At 41.2% G+C, this 16,353-nt stretch overlaps 1 protein-coding gene across 1 annotated transcript; it reads left to right on the top strand.

The window, feature by feature from the left end:
* The first annotated feature begins 1,401 nt into the window (after positions 1-1,401).
* LOC149273416 (dual specificity protein phosphatase 8-like) lies at positions 1,402-6,263 on the top strand. The gene is made up of 6 exons (XM_089506336.1): positions 1,402-1,614; positions 2,698-2,827; positions 4,094-4,263; positions 4,985-5,144; positions 5,250-5,373; positions 5,483-6,263. Exons 1-6 carry the CDS (start codon positions 1,402-1,404, stop codon positions 6,261-6,263), a joined length of 1,578 nt encoding a protein of 525 aa, XP_089362462.1.
* The last annotated feature ends 10,090 nt before the right edge of the window (positions 6,264-16,353 follow it).

Here is a 16,353-nt window from a genome sequence, read left to right as displayed (position 1 = left end):
TACCGACATCTGCCCTCCTGATTGGCAACTTAATGTCTTTTTTTTTTTAAAGCCCCTTCATATTTGTTTCATTATTAGTGAATGAACCAGGAAAGTGGAGGAGGCTCTTAATGATGCCGCCGTAATGAGCTTCATCAGGCCAACCCCAGTATATACCAGTATTCTGATTAATGTACACGCTTTTGTTGTGGAAGGTTCATATTAAATGCTTTGTCTCTTTGGGGTCTTTGAAGTCTTTGTTCCTCTGTAGGTAGACGTATTAAAAAGAAACGTTCACGATAAAAGCATCAGTCGTTATGTTTAGAAGATCTTCTCCCTGAAGGATCCTGCCATAAATGATTATGAGAATATATGCCCTTAATGAACATTATTTAATAGAATTATTATTATAATGATCACAGACCAAACGGGCACTAATTATCTCAGGCATTTAAATTGTTTTCCGAGATGGCGGGCTCACTCTTGCAAGAATCTGTGTAGATATATGAGAATTTGCTCTGTGGCCGGTCCAGGCCTGGTTGCATAGAGATGTGTGAATGGTTTTAAAGCCTTGAAATCCCTAAAGATATTTTAGATTGCTTGTGGTGTTTTTTTTTTTTTAATGAGCTGGGGGAAGCATATTTCCGTTGCACTGTGTACTTCCTGTTGTGTCCTGCTTAGTCTTACTCAAGATAAGAAGTGCAACAGGGAACATTCCTCCTGCCTACTTAAAGATGAAGCACTGATATAATTATCATTTATTAATGAGGCTTTAATAGAGCTTTACAACGGAGAAAATAATGTTTGGGACATGTTGGATCAGAGACACGTGTAGGGTATGGCTCGGTGGAAAATAGGCAGAAAGTAGCACTTTCTACACCAGGAAATACCTTGTTCCCGGCAATTTATACATCACATACGTTGTGACCTATGTCACTTGACCACTCTTGGCTCATGACACGTTTCAGGAAGTGTAACATTTGGTTCCCGATCACATTAGAGCCCATTATAGTACCGTGGAAGCGATTTTCAATATTTTGCCCAAAGCTAGCGTATAGCTCTGGCTATTAGAGGTAACGATCTAAAAATAGCGTTACATTTCAAATAAAAAAAAAAAAGGATATTGGAAAATTTGTATATATTTACATATTTAACTGTTTTCTCCATATAGAAACATTGTATTTTTAAGTTATCACATTCTTATCCGTATCTTTGTTTGTATGGCGGATACCCAGTAGAACCTGCTGGTTCTTTAAAAAGAATTGTCAGGGGACATAAGAATCCCATAAGAATCAACCTCTGTTGGTGTTTCTCACCAAGAGCTCTTGTTGTTGTAAGAAATATATACTGTGCATCTGACGTATGAAGGCGGTAGCCACAAATCTATATTTAATGTTGTTGTGTTCCCATAGACCGTCCATAATGGGTGGAGAGAGGAAGCCACCTCAAGCTATGCAGGCACAAAAACTGGCCGGGATTTTGCGAGAGGACAGCGAAGGGGTCCTGGTGATTGACTGCCGCTCCTTAAGCGAGTACAATAACCTCCATGTGGTGGGTTCGGTGAACCTCTGTGGCTCCAAGCTGGCTCGGAAACGCCTCCTGAAAGAGTTACTTGTTTTGCCACGCCATCCAAAGGTGAGCTGCAAACACGCCGGTATATCCAGTCTTAAACTTAAATTCATAGAAATGTCTAGATTAGTCCTATTTCAATGTTTCATCATTCTTAGAAAAGGACTAAAGGAGATCGATGAGTGTTAGGAAGAGCTCCACTGGTTGATGCCCCTTCGAGATGCTGTCTCCAACACTTGGGGGCTCCTAGGAGCTCTGGTTAGGGATAAGCAAGTGTCAAAGATGGTGGAAGTCATTGGCGCCTATGGTGCTTGGCAAGAAATGTCCTCCCCGGCCTGTTGCTACCTATCCTGTTTTTGGGTGATCATATACCAGTCTGAGGCATTACAGGCATTTTAGGGGTAATTATCCTTGTCCAGGGTTCTAGGATTAGTAATATGGCAGCTGCTTGTGAGCTTCAGGTATTATGATCATTAATATGGCTTAACTAGTCTATATAGTAATGAAAAGCTCTTTCTAGTAGACAAGATCACTTTACTTCCTTCATCGTGAAAGTGTAAAACATCCCCAACCTGCGCTCTGTTTAAGCACTGATATGCCTACGTAATGCCGAATTGGGTTTTTCCCCAGTCTGAGTCACGCACTGATCTCACTTGGTCGGCCGTTCCCAATTAGCTTCACCGTGAAGTTAGTTGGGAAAGAGCTGCTTGAACTCTGGTGAGTCAGATTAATCAATATGGCTTCTGAATGTCTCAGCTGCCCCAAAAGCCCCCTTTGCTGTCAATGGTGTGCGTAACTCTCCACCGCGCTGAACGTGTGTTTTCCAGCCTGTCTAGAACCTTAGATTAGTTTGGCCAATTAAAAAAACCTGGACATCTAGGAATTGTAGAGTTAGTTGGACCATATGGACAGAATGTAGAATTCAAGAATTGCTACATTAAACCTTTTTATAGCAGGTTCTAGGCCGTTAACAGAATTAGAACACTGAAGGTCCTCAGCCATTTAGGGACCACCACAGTTCAATAGAGTAGAGCCCCAGATCCCTTCAAAATGTGGATTCTACTAATTTACCCCAATACTTCTATAAGAGCCATACCCTTTCTACTGTATAATAAAGCTTATGGTTCTCCCTTATGGTTTCACTTGCAGATCGACCCTTCCTTCGAGAAGCAGGTGGTGGTTTATGATCAGGGTAACCATGAAATATTAGCGGGACATTTTGTGTCCGTGGTTGTGGGAAAGCTGGAGAAGAAGTACACGTCTGTTTCTTTACTAGAAGGTAAGTGAAATTCAGAATAAATGTCCTTTAATTATTAAATAATAAAGGTATTCCTATATACATCCCACCTCATATGTTCTCGGTGACTGTAGCGGTAAGCTGGGAGTATTGGCTGGCTCTGAGTGTTGTCCATTGGCTTAACAGCTGGAGGTTTCTTGTTGAAGGCCCCTGGTTTATCATAAAATAAGATAAAGCCGCATGCAGGTCATTGACAAAAAAATGTTGCTGACGCTTTCATTGATTCTTTACCCCCCATTCAGTCCAGAAACATCCGATTGACTAAATTTATATTTTTTTCCGAGTGATATCAGGTTTTAAGAGTCGGTAGTCAGCGGATGAACCTCTTATAGGATTTCATTCTGTGATACGTAATCCGTAATCCATTTCTGACTGAGGTCATCACTGCAGAGAAAGCCTTCAATGAAGCCCCAGAGAGAAGGAATTAAATATTTATCATTCAGTAAAACTAGTGTTCCGTTGTGCTTTATGTATGATTTGACATATACTACACATATATATACAGTATATATATATATATATATATATATATATATATATATATATATGTGTGTGTGGGGGGTATGGAGCTTTCCTCCTTAGCGGGATATGTACTGTATATTATGAGTTGGCTTTGCTCCATCTCCCAGGACAGAGTCCAATTTTCTCACGCACACAAATCAACTTGTCCCTGAGAAACGCTGGGTTATCAATGCAGTCATCCCGCTTTAAATGGTATATGCTGTGATCGCATCGCTATGCCCCATCCAAATTGGGTAGCTTGCCAAAAATAGGGAGCAGAAGGCATGCGTTATGCGTGTTGAAAGTGTATCAGCTTTGTCCGTTTAACCGGCGTTGAACCAGAGCCTCCAAATTAAACCGGGTGTAATGGGATTTGCAGCTGGATGTCGGCGGCTGGTTTTGTTGTCGACTCCTTCACATGAATCTTGATCACTAGATAATTTTTGAACCCTACTGTTTTACTTAGAATATAATATGAACCACCCTGTGCTTGACCTCTATTCTCAGTTTGCAAATGTCATCAACTCACTTAGTTGGCTGACATGGAACCCCTTATACAAGGGACATTTGGGGGTTGTATATAACCCCACTTCTTCTAGTTATAAAGAAATCTTACAAAGAGTTAAAAGTATATAAAATGAGCAGAATTCAGGTACACGCCAGGTTGTTACGTCCAAAGACATTATAAATGTTATCAAAAATAACCCTCGTTAGTTTTTCTAACTATCTGGGTTTTATGTTTTCCAGGTGGATTTGCAGAATTCTCATCTCAGTTCCCAAATCTGTGCGAAGGAAGGACGACCACCAACATATTGCACACAAGCATATCCCAGCCCTGTCTCTCCACCGCCACCGTCTCCGTAACGCGGATCTTACCGCACCTCTACCTTGGCTCGCAAAATGATGTCATGAACCAGGTATGAAGTCATCAATATAAGTGGGTGGCGGGGAATTCGCCAAACAGATCCCATCTCTGATGAAGCAAATCATTAAATTGTGTGGTCTCTGTTAGGAGTTCCCGGAGCTTCTCGGTTCAGCCTCTGGAAGAATTTGTATTGTTACTTTGGAGCCAAATACTCTGTTTTTCCAACTGAATATAGGCTATGGTTTATTTTCTCATAGCTCTGTTAAACCGGTCGGTTCAGACTTCTTTTGTTGTGTCACATGGTGCATGAAATGAGAGGGGATTGGTCGATTTGATCGACGTTTATGGAACATGTGCTTGTTAATCAGATGACGGATGATAAGGATACAAACACCTAATCCGGTGTTGTAATAATTTAAACAAATGCCTCTTCCGTTCCCAGAAGAAACACCATGTGTGAAAGACGAGTGCAATCAGGTCTTAGCTGTCTGTGATTGCAGGTGTTACACTGTTACCATTGTCGAAAATCAAAAAGAAGCTGAACCCAATGGTTAAGGAGCATTACTGAACAGACAAATGGGACTTTTATCCTAAAATTAGTTAAAATACTACACTTCATGATTTTTTTGGAGGGTTTTGCCCAGCTCTGCGCCATGGGTCATCCACTTGGCATGAGTCCATTTATTTGTTGACTGAGTCATGGAGATATGTTCTTCGTGATTCATCGTTCATAACTCTCATTAATTTCTATCTCTTCTTTAATGTCTTCTCAGGAGGTGATTAGTCAGAACGGCATCACTCATGTGCTAAACGTCAGTTACAGCTGTCCAAAGCCCCTCTTCATTCCCGACAACCACTTCCTACGAATCCCCATCAACGACAGCTACTGTGAGAAGATCCTGCCCTGGCTTAGCGCAGCCGTTGAGTTTATAGGTACGTAACTCTCATTGTCTTACCCTAGCAGATAAGAACCAGGCTCGTATGCATGTGTTACATTATTAACAAGAGCTCACTCTTCTTTGTCTTTTTTTTCTCCAGAAAAAGTGGAATTGGTAAATGGTAAAGTGTTGGTCCATTGTCTAGCTGGAATCTCCCGCTCAGCAGCTGTCGCTATTGCCTATATTATGAGGTCCATGGGACTCTCTCTGGATGATGCCTACAGGTAAAAACATATTAGGTGCAGAATTTACTTCTTGAGCTAGTTCTTTATTGAATAACACTTGAAACCGTGGCAATGAAGCACAGATGCCCATTTACAATTTATTTCGTAGGTTTGTTAAAGAGAAGCGACCTACCATTTCCCCCAACTTTAACTTCCTCGGACAACTCCTTGAATACGAAATGAGTATAGCCGCTTCTCCACCCACCGAGTCTGAGGATCCATCTCCTGAAGTCAGTCCTACAGACAGGGAGAGCTTCGATCGCCCGTGTGTCCAAGAGCAGACGGTTGGGGAACAGCCTTGCCAAAGCAACAGCAATCTCAGTGCTAACTCTCAGGAAGTAGAGGTAGCGATCGAGGCTACCAAACTAGATGGTTCCTGCACAAAAATGGAGTCTGGAACGACTCTGGAGAGCCGGTTTACCTCCATGGGGATCTCCTCAGACCATCGACGCGAGATTAGTAGTTTGAAACGCTCCTTCTCTCTGGACATTAAATCCGTATACACACCTCTATGCGCCTCTGTCGAAACGCACAACAACTTTCGCACGCCGTCCATGTCACAACTGGTGCCGTCCCAGTCGCTCTCCTCCAAGCCAATGGGTTTGTGGGACCGCTTTTTGGGCTTTGGACTTAACTTCTTGTATTACTATTCGGAAGAGGAAGAGGCTCAACCAAAGATGGGACAGAAAGAAAGGCCAAAGGAAAACTGGGAACAACAACATAGCCCAGAAAATTTTAAAAAACGGCGGGCAAACACAAAGAAGTTTGACGATGGACCTCAGCGCCCGTTTACGCTAAACATTCCCAACTGTAAAAGCCAAACCTTTTTAAAGGAGAAGAACTTGGACATCAGTCCAAGAACGAGAACTATTTCCCCTGTACCTCTCTGAGGGACACACAAGGTCTTCTTCTTTAAAAGCTCCACATCTCAAAGGCTGCTTGTGTAGACAGGAAAGCATATTAGGGATCTATGAAGAAATATTTGAAGAACTTGCTGGTTTTCTTGCCCAAAACCTTTCCTTTTCCGCATGCTAAAGATCCCAGAGAGATGCTCCAGTAGCAGGCTGAGGAATAACTAAGTTAATTGTTTCTTCATATTGAATGAACAAAACTGAACGATTTGACGGTTGATGGTGGCGACCAGAATTCGGTTTATGGTGACCTGCGAATCATCGGCGAGGCAGGATCAGAGGTCCGCCGTCTCTTGGGGCTTTCAAAAAGCCTGAGGTTTGTTGCCCTCCTTTTCGGTTACAGATACAGACCTTTTAAAAGGTGTTTAGGCCACCGCACTGACTCTCTCCTGTTCCAGTGACCCTCGTAGGCTGGATACGGATACGCCTGCATTTTCTTTGACTTATTAAGATTTGGATAAGATGGTCAAATAACCAGAGACAGCAAAAGCTTTGTGTACCCCAATACCTTCTACTTCACTTTTGTTTCTTCTTCTTTTTATTGAGTGATACGACGATCCTTTTAGGAAATCTGGCCCACTCCTTACCCACCGGGATACCTGGATTATTGCAACAAACTGTCATCCCATCTTGATCCCTGTTATTGTACAACGAGATTAGGGGTGAACCTGGTGGCCCTGCGAAAAGGGATGCCTTAGAAGCTAAGCTATGTCTGTGACTATATGTTACCACCTTTATATCTTTTCTTCTGTTATTGCTGTGATATTATTTAATAATAACCGCGCATGTTGGGGGTTGCTCCATTAGGCAGCACCGTACATGACCCACCTCTCAGGATAAAAATAAACAAAAAACTTTTAAAAACAAAAGGACGCCATTACCGTCCTCGTCACAAACAGGTGGTAAAATATTGTACTTTGACTTGTTTTTGGTTCATTATTTATTTATAAATGTATTTTAATTTCCTCTCGCTTCTGTCAATGCCCATCGAAGCTGCTAGTATTTCTGTTGTGATGACAAGTTCGAGTTACTGCACCCAGACTCCGATACCTGCTAAAAGGACTCCTTTGCAAAGCCTCGGTTTGTTTGTTAATTTATTTATTTATTTCAGTCGTTAAAAAAAAATGAGTACTTCCTAAAAGGGGAGGAAAAAAAACATACAGAAATATGAAAGAGATGCTATATACATTTAAACATCCTGTACCCCGATCTGGTATCTGTAAATAATAATAATAAAAAAAACTGAAACTTTGATATCTTTGTTTCAAGTTGTTATTTTTCTACCATGTATATATACACACAACCCACACTTATCATATGCTTTTTGTTTTTGTGATAAGCATTACATTTTTATAGAGGTGCATAAATCCTGCAGTCAAAGATGGCTGCCTGCCGGTATAGACTGAACAATACATTATGTGCTCTGGCTGGGTGTTCCGGTTTTTAAATATAAATTTTTTTATTATTTTTTTTTTTTTGAGGGAAGAAATTTAGGAACAGTAATTCTAAATGTTTAAAAATAATAAATAATTTAAAAAAAAATAAAAAAAAAACTTATAAAAATAATATAAACTGGCATCACGGTGAGACTGCTTCAGCTCAGAGTTTTATATATATTATGTGTAAGTTTCAGCTTTTCGTGTGACGATGATGAGTTGCCTCCTTCCTGTACAAAAGCTGATGTTACCTTCTTTCCTTAGTGTTCAATGCATTGACATATTCACCATGCCCAGCCATTCCATTCATGCTCTTACAAACATACATCAACACACTCACCAAGCAACATATTCTGCCATGGGTTGGCGGGTCCAGGGGCAGCAACCCCTCAGCGGCATTACAGGGGCAGATCACCCAATAGATCACCCAATGGGTCCCAGCTCAATAGACATTTGATACTGTAGAGGTCGATGCTGAGCCAGCTCAGACACCCATAGTATCCCTTCCAGTGTATGACCTAAAGTGGAGCACCATGATATGACATCAATGATATGACATCAATCATACCCACAGAAAAGGACCAAACTCTTTATGGTACTGTTTGGAAGATGATCACTCCGTGATGGGGATACATCAAAACTACTTCCATGTTTACAAAGAACCACTGAATTACAAGACATAGTTTCCTTTTACAAGTTGAACAGAAAAGAGCCGGGCTGTTATCATTAAACTCTTAGTGTCCAAAACAGAGAGAAAGAAAAGTTCTAAAACAGTTCCCAAGAAATAGTTTTCTGCAGTTAAGACCTCTGAATCTATACAGCTTACTAGATCATATCCTCTAAACAAAATCTGTAACGGGCACCCCCCGGGTATAAGTAATCCACGGGGTGGTGCCCACTGACTTAAAGTGGTCCTAGAGAAGGTCATAGGGGCCCCTGATTGAACTGTTCAGCTATATCTGTCTGACACCGAGGCCATTTTGAATAAATTAATGGAGATATTTATTTGTACGATCATGTTGTTTTTCTCCATGCGCAGGTACCCAATAGTTCTGTTTTTTAGCAGGTGCATGAACAGGTCCCTTGCCCCTCTCCGGTTGACAATAATAAATATGTGAATCTCTCTCTCTTTTTTCTCTTCTTTGCTTGTTTATTGCGTTGCTAATAAACATCGGACTATGTTTGGCACCGAAGCGTATATCTGGGTCACAGCTGTTGCCACAGTCAGGTCCCTGCCCGGCCAACAAGGATCGGCAGATGGAGGATAAACTTGATGGTTTGTATCGATCCTTTGTTGTTTAATATCGCTACGTGAATCCAGAGTGTAGACGATAAAGGTATTTCTTGTAAAAATGGGTTTCCTGGATTCTGCAGTAACATGAAATATTTGGGGAGCCCAACGTCTGTCTCTCCCACCACCCTCCATGTTCTGGAATTGGAGGAAGGGCTGGTAACATTCAGCCTGGGGGGGGGGGGTAATTCTAGCCTGGTGGCTCAGTTAAAAAGCAACCTAAAGCACATTTGGAATCAACACGCCTGAAGTATGCTATCCAGTCTCATCTACAACAGATCAGCAAAGAGAGAATACATAAAAAAACTCATAAAGAACACACAGAAGGGATTCATTCCGTGAGTATTTGGAACCCTTTTACTCCACACCCCCCTGGTGGCTCTATGTGGAATTGCAAGTAAAACCCACGTCAGTGGCACAAAATCATTAAATCAAAGTGGCCCAGGATGCAATTGTCCCCCTGCCACCCTTGCCAGTCCTGTCCTGCTTCAGACTTGAGGTTATGATGTCATAACCCGAGGCAATCAGAGTGTTTTAGAGAGCATCCTACTAAAAGCATGCTGTATTACAAATATTATCATAACTAGAAAGTCGGTAAAAATATTTACCCCAAAAACATAAGAAATCTTTTTTAGGGAGTCCCTAAAAAAAAAACCTTAATGCAATTTCCAGTATTCAATCACTGGTTTCTGTCACAACTGGTCTCTTCAGCCTCCAGTTTGAAAACCGGGCTCCAAGTATAATACCGAGGATACAGCGTGGCTGCTGCGGAGTCCCTTATACTGATTCCTGCACCATTTATAAAATGTTACCATTATTTTACAAAATGATGCCAATTGTGCATTCTGGGAATTATTATGTCCTTAACACAAGAGAAAGCCGATGTTACCTAAAACATCCCTCACATGTCTCCAAGGCATTAGTGACTCAGGCCGTGGGAATATGACATCATCAAAGGCAAACGATCTCATCAGAATGCTTATATGACATTCTTTTAAGATTCTCGTGAGAAAAGCACATTTTAAGTCATTCATGTCAGTTATTTAACATTTTTAAGTCTTGAAAGAAATATGTGCAAGGTTTGGGGGGGGGAATGGTGGGCACTATTAACACATACAGTAAATGTTTAAATGTTAAAGGTTTTTATGCCTTTACGTTTACGGGACATCATTTTCTTTAAAACAGGACAGTAATTACTTTTTTATATAGTCTGGCTGTTCCATGGTTTCCATGGAGACACAGTGCTTTGAATGTCAATGACACCCATGGGAGATGCATTCCCTTTGGGTGAGACAAGCGATAGAGTCACCCTAGAGACAAGTAGAATGTTATACTGTATATTATCCGCACCTCCTAGACATTTGTAACGCAGCATTTAGCTGTTAAGTGTTAAATTCACTAAAGTAGGTGAAAGAGCACTAGAAGAAGGAGAAAAAACACTTATTACGTTTCTTCTTTTCATGCCTGCCAGGTTATTAACCCGCTGACATTTTTATCATTATCGCTATAGCTTTCTAATGGACTGGGCAGCGAGGCGCGTCTCTGAAGCAAAAAAAAATCCTTTATTTTAATGGATATCCCTGTATTTATTTGTCACTTAATAATATATATATATATATCCTTTATTTAATAGTATTGTGTATATTTTATATTAATCTGAATATCATATTAACCATAAACGATTATTGAATAAAATGTAACTACTTTGTATCAAATGATTTATCTATTATTGCTCATGTGCCCCCTGGTGTTGTTCCTCTGTATTACACAATTTGTTTATGGTTGGGAAAAATCATTTGTGACCTTGTACCAGCTAAATGCAACAATAAAATGTTTATAAGTAGATTAAAGGTATGCTATCAACAACAACGTATTAAATTGAATGTACGTGTAACTACGGGCTGGCACAATGCATTGTTACATTTTGTTTCTTATAACCTAGGTTTATGGCTCCCTTATCACCCTGTTGTAAGAATAAAGTTCTCTGTACGAATTTATTCCATTTTATTCGTCCCAATTTTATCTCTAATGCACTACAGGGCTTTATTATTCAAATCATTATTACCATTCTCATTTATTCTTTGATTTGGCAAAAAAAAACAAAAAAACAATTAAATGAAAATTATATATATATATATATATATATATATATATTCATTTATTTTTCCGTCTAAGAATCCTGGATTTTTTGGATTTTCCTGGATTTTGAGTTATATTTGCACATATTTACTCACACCCTGGGTAAGCAATGGAAAGGTGAGTTTGGTGGTCTTGTGGGGGAGAGGTGAACGGGTCTTCCTGTCCCCATTGAGATCAACCCAGTCATGGATGAACCCAAGGCTAAGTATGACAAGTAAACAATCCAATGTAACCGTTGTGGCCGCCGTTGCGTCTTCCCTCCGGGTATCGGGAGGAACCGGTGCAGTCCACACACTGCCTGCATCCCCCCGTCGGGCAGACGTGAGCGATATGCACGCATGGCAACAGTACGTTTCCTAACTCACCTCCTGCCCTGACCTTTGTCGGTAGAACCTAAAACCGACCGCCCCTGACCTTTGGACCGCCCGGCGCACCTCGCACCAATCTCTGACATCCAAGTCCCTGCTCAGGTGGTCCTGCCACCCCTCAGAACACCCAGGTCGGCCATAACTGCTTTGTTGACCCACAACCCAAACCACGTGAGCTGACAGTACAACACTAGCACCTTCTTCCTGACCCTCTTTACCCCTCCGCATTCCTATATCTACCCTTATCTCACCAACCGCTATAATATTTAAGTACCCGCCCCCCCCGTTAATTAAAATTGTCCTCTTGACCCAGTTCCATATCAAGCAAGATCTGAAGTGCAATCTTTCATGCTGTGAACTAGAACTACCGACTCGCTGTACGGAGCCAGCATAACATTCACTGTCCTGCCAAACCGCGCGAGAGGAATGTTAGTAGTAGCGCCGGCGGGTTGGTTAATGAGTCTGTTCGCATTCGGGGTGGAGGTTCGAGGGAATTAGAGACAAGCAGTGACAGGTACGTGCTTACCAAGGTAACACCGCCGCGCATGTGATATGTTTAATCATCTGCCTCGAAGCCAAAGGGTACACGCTCCCCAATTAGTGGCGACCTCTCACAATTATAGATGGAAAGTGGAGCTCGTTCACAAGGTCGAAAGAACACATATGAGCAAAGACTTCAAAAAGAGGCATTTTATTATTTAAAGGGGCATGCATACCTCCAAAGTGTCCCTTTTAAAGAGAGACAGTCCCTTTTTGGAACCCAAATCCCCCGTAATGTATCTTTGGGTTACTGCCTACAGACCGTGCTTTCTCTTTTCTCAATCAGTGATAATTAAAAAGTTTGGAGATGGAAGGCAGCCTGTGGCAGGGCCAGCATTATCTTTATAGGTATGTATACAAGCTGGCAAGAGGGAGTGGAGCCTTTCTCATTTAGTCTTCTCAATATAAATGGTTAGGACGCATACAAAAATTGCCAGGCAAGAAAAAAAAACTGAATTGTTTCCAAGACTCGCACCCCCCCCCCAAAAAAATGAAACTGATTTTCAATAATAAAAAAAAAAAATACTGAAAGATTTCCAATAGCCCCCCAAACAAAATGAAACTGATTTATAATAATTTAAAAAAATATATTGAAAGATTTCCAAGAAAAAAAATGAAACTGATTTATAATAATTTTAAAAAAGTACTGAAAGATTTCCAAGGAAAAAAATAGCCCCGAAAACAGAGGGATGCGCTTAATGTTTTTGTTTAGAATGTTAAACCCATTGAAGGAAGTTGGTCGGGTTCCTTGAGGTTTCCATAAAGTGTGATGAATCCTTAAAAAATGACGCCACAAGACAAAAAATAAAAGTGTTTACCGGGCCAACTAATAAAAATCGGGCCAAGTTGTCAGCATCCTGTTCTCCAGGAAGCCCAAATTCCTGCCATGAATTAATCTACTGGAACAACTATCTCCATTAGATGTGAACAGAATGTTCTAGAACTACTTTATCTGGAAGAAAAACAATATTCTACGACTGCCAGCGATTACTGGGTTCTCGGCGTTGAGCAAAGCGCTCTCTACCACTGTTTGTGGTGTCCAGGAGAAGGAGCTGATGTCTCCTGCCAGATCCCTCCTGGGCTCTCCAATCTACCCCTGATGGCAGCGGGGTGAATCAAGAATTATGTCTGGAAAGGGTTTGGTCATCCAGCTGCGCTGGGAGCTACTATATGAAATATTGCGTTATAAAAGTTTTTAGTTACCACGCAGAATCCTATTTTTATGTACCGTATGTTACGTGCCAAAGGATTTAAAAATCTCTCTTAATTTCCATTTAGGGGGTGATGGATGAGAGGAACAGCCTCCCAGCTGAAGTGGTAGTGGTTAATACAGTGAGGGGAGCTGGGGTGGCTGTAAGGCATCCTGGTTACAAATTGTTATGTTATATACTACTTGTCCTCTCTACCCATTGTACAGCGCTACGGAATATAATGGTGCTATATATAAAACAATCAATAATACTAATAACTATTGGGATCAAATAAAAATTTTTGTAATTTAGTAACGCTCGGAAATGATTCCAATTGGGATCTTATAATATATAAAGAGGACAATGCAAATGCCTGATATAGATATGCATCGATCTTTACATACTCCCAAAGGAATTTGCGTAGCTCAACGTAAAGAAATCCAATCAGCTGCGCCTATACAGTGATTGCCATCCCTTTAACAATTATTTTCGTTTTAATTGTAATTACATTTAAATGCAATTTTAATATTATTATTTAATATTATTTGTATGATTTAATATTATTGTTTATCATTTTATATTTGTATTATTTAATATTATTTTTATTATTCAATATTAATTTTATTTTATGTTATTTGTATTATTTAATATTATTTAATGTTTTATATGTTTTGTATTATTTAATATTATTTTTATTATGCAATATTCATTTTATTATTTTGAATTATTTAATATAATTTTATTATTTTATATTATTTTTTTATTTTAAATTATTTTTATTATTTTATATTATTTTATATTATTTTTCATTTTACGTTCTTTCAGTGCAGAGACCAGTTGTGCATTACACGTTGTAATCTCTTTTAGAACAGTCTGTGCTTCTCGTCGACAGTTGACTCAAAGTCTGCGAATCGCTTCCCAAAGCAAGGAAGACAACGACCTGTACAAACACGTGACAGCAAATGTATTGTATGTTCTTTGCCATCACCGCGTGGCAATAAATGCAGTTAGTCGTATGTGAAATATGTAAATCCAACGTAACGTTCTAACCATAGCCACGGAACGTTGGGATTTGGACTTTTAGGATTTTCAAATTTTTTCAGATCTTTACCAATTACACCGAAGCTGTCATGTGTAAAAATAGAGATAACTTTAATGGAATTCTGGTTTTGCATAAATGTATCAGGAATTTTCGGAGTAGTCTGGGCTAGACTGACCAATCCTAGGGCAGCAGGTCAGGGAGGATGGCTATAGCCACCATGTCACATTATGGAGGGGCAGATAGTCTTGTTGGGCAATCGGCCCCTTTGCAAGACTATCTGCCCTGTGGGCTGGTTGGGGAGATGACCTTTTCGGTGCTCCGAGGACGCAGCTAGGTGTAGGTTCTGGCGACATGCCATGTGTTATTTGGTGTCCATTGGCCTTAAAGTGCCAGTGCCCTTTAATCATCCCGAGTCCGGAGCTCTACATACCATCATAACGACCGAGATGTTAGTCCACTGCAATCGGACTTGTGTAACATACACTTTATTCTATTAGTAGATTTTTTCACAGTTTGTTACTATTTTCTGCGTGTACCCAACTGGCCACAGACTCCGCCGAACGTTTCACAATTCCAATGACTTCATTGTGTAACGTCTTCACTGCCAGATGCCTGTTAATAAGTCTCTTCACATTCCAGGTAAATTGCTAATACATTCCTGGCCTCGATTGTCCCGTCTTTTATTTGCTCTGGAGGCATTGTCTGCCCCTAGGGAATGTGATGCCACAATGGGTGGCCGGAAAGCCATAAATCCAGCTCTAAATGGAAACCAAAAGGAGCTCCGCAAGCGACGTCCACCAGGTCGCAGGTATATCGATGGCGTCTTATTTCGGGATACGGGGTTAGTTAATTTGTAAAGAGATTTTGGATCCTGCGCCTGAATCATGATCTAATGTACAGTGAGGTAATGTGTTATGCTGCCAGAAACAGAATGTAATAGTTATTGTAACTGGAGACATGGTGGATATATTAGAGTTCAGTATTAGCTCTTGGCCAGAAGGTAGTGCTTCGACCCCAGTATATCTTATATGAAACACCACAAACGTCAGATATGCATGGGATAGGAATACGGCTCCTGAATCTAAGATGAGACCGATGAAGGTTTGAGTCTTTATAGCAAGAGAAACGGGCCGGTCTGACGGCAAATACTGTATATCTAAGCCAGATAGCTAAGAGGGGAAAAACTTGCCAGGACCAAACCAAGGGCTGGCTCACCCAACTGGCTCTGTTTTCGGGTCTTGGTGAACTCTTGCTCATTCACAAGAGAAGGAGAACTGGCTTGGCTCTGGCCTGTGCGCTTTCCCACTAGATAAGCCTGGCTCAAACCCCCACCCCACTGGTTCCAGTTCTGCCCCCTACACTATCCCCATACATGTGAACTCTCTAGGTTTTGCCCCGGAGACTCCGGGTGAAGCGACACTTCTCAGGGTCTCCGGGTCACTACGGGGAAAATCCGGGCTCATGGGAACGGTGTTGTGGCGCTCCCTGCCCACATCTCCTCCAACAATAGTGTATGTCCCAATATGTCAGCGGGATCGCCCCGCAACATCGGCAGGACTGCCCACTGAAATCAGCGGGACTGCCCCCGACATCAGCAGGACCACCCACTGGTGTCAGCAGGACCTCCTACCTGCATCCTGCAAAGGGGGGGGCTCCAGGTAACGGGAGCCAGAAGGTTCCCAGGTACGGCCCATTGCCTGATCCAAATCCCTGGGCCTTAGGAAGACTGCATTATGTGCTGAACGCCAAATTAAAAACATGATATCACGGGGTAAGAAGTTGGCCGCGTAGAAGCCTTTTCAGAATAAATCATTTCATATGTTCTCAGCAGATTTATTTTCCCAGCACATATTGCCTTTTTGTGTTCGCATATTTTCTACATATGTGTATTTTTCATTATGAAGAACCAACCAAAGAAATCCTTGGCGAGGTGCTCTGTCTGAAATGTCAGTGTAATAATTAACTCTTTCCCTCACACGATTCCTCTCACTAGAGGAAAAAAAACGCGAGCGCGTCACCCCCTACGCCGGCTACCAAACGGGAGACCTCTTATCATCATGGCA

Source organism: Sceloporus occidentalis, unplaced genomic scaffold (genome assembly GCF_023333645.1).
Source record: "Sceloporus occidentalis isolate IW3139 unplaced genomic scaffold, rSceOcc1.0.p SCAF_377, whole genome shotgun sequence".
Taxonomy (NCBI): Eukaryota; Metazoa; Chordata; class Lepidosauria; order Squamata; family Phrynosomatidae; genus Sceloporus; species Sceloporus occidentalis.
Note: the sequence above shows the minus strand (reverse complement) of the source record. Positions and strands in the feature narration are given on the sequence as shown.

What these genes read in the sequence shown, in the direction of transcription:
- LOC149273416 (XM_089506336.1), top strand. Translation starts at nt 1,402, where the DNA reads ATGGGTGGAGAGAGGAAGCCACCTCAAGCTATGCAGGCACAAAAACTG. An exon ending in TTTTGCCACGCCATCCAAAG is followed by an intron (nt 1,615 to 2,697) that starts GTGAGCTGCAAA and finishes TTTCACTTGCAG; the next exon opens with ATCGACCCTTCCTTCGAGAA. An exon ending in GTCTGTTTCTTTACTAGAAG is followed by an intron (nt 2,828 to 4,093) that starts GTAAGTGAAATT and finishes TATGTTTTCCAG; the next exon opens with GTGGATTTGCAGAATTCTCA.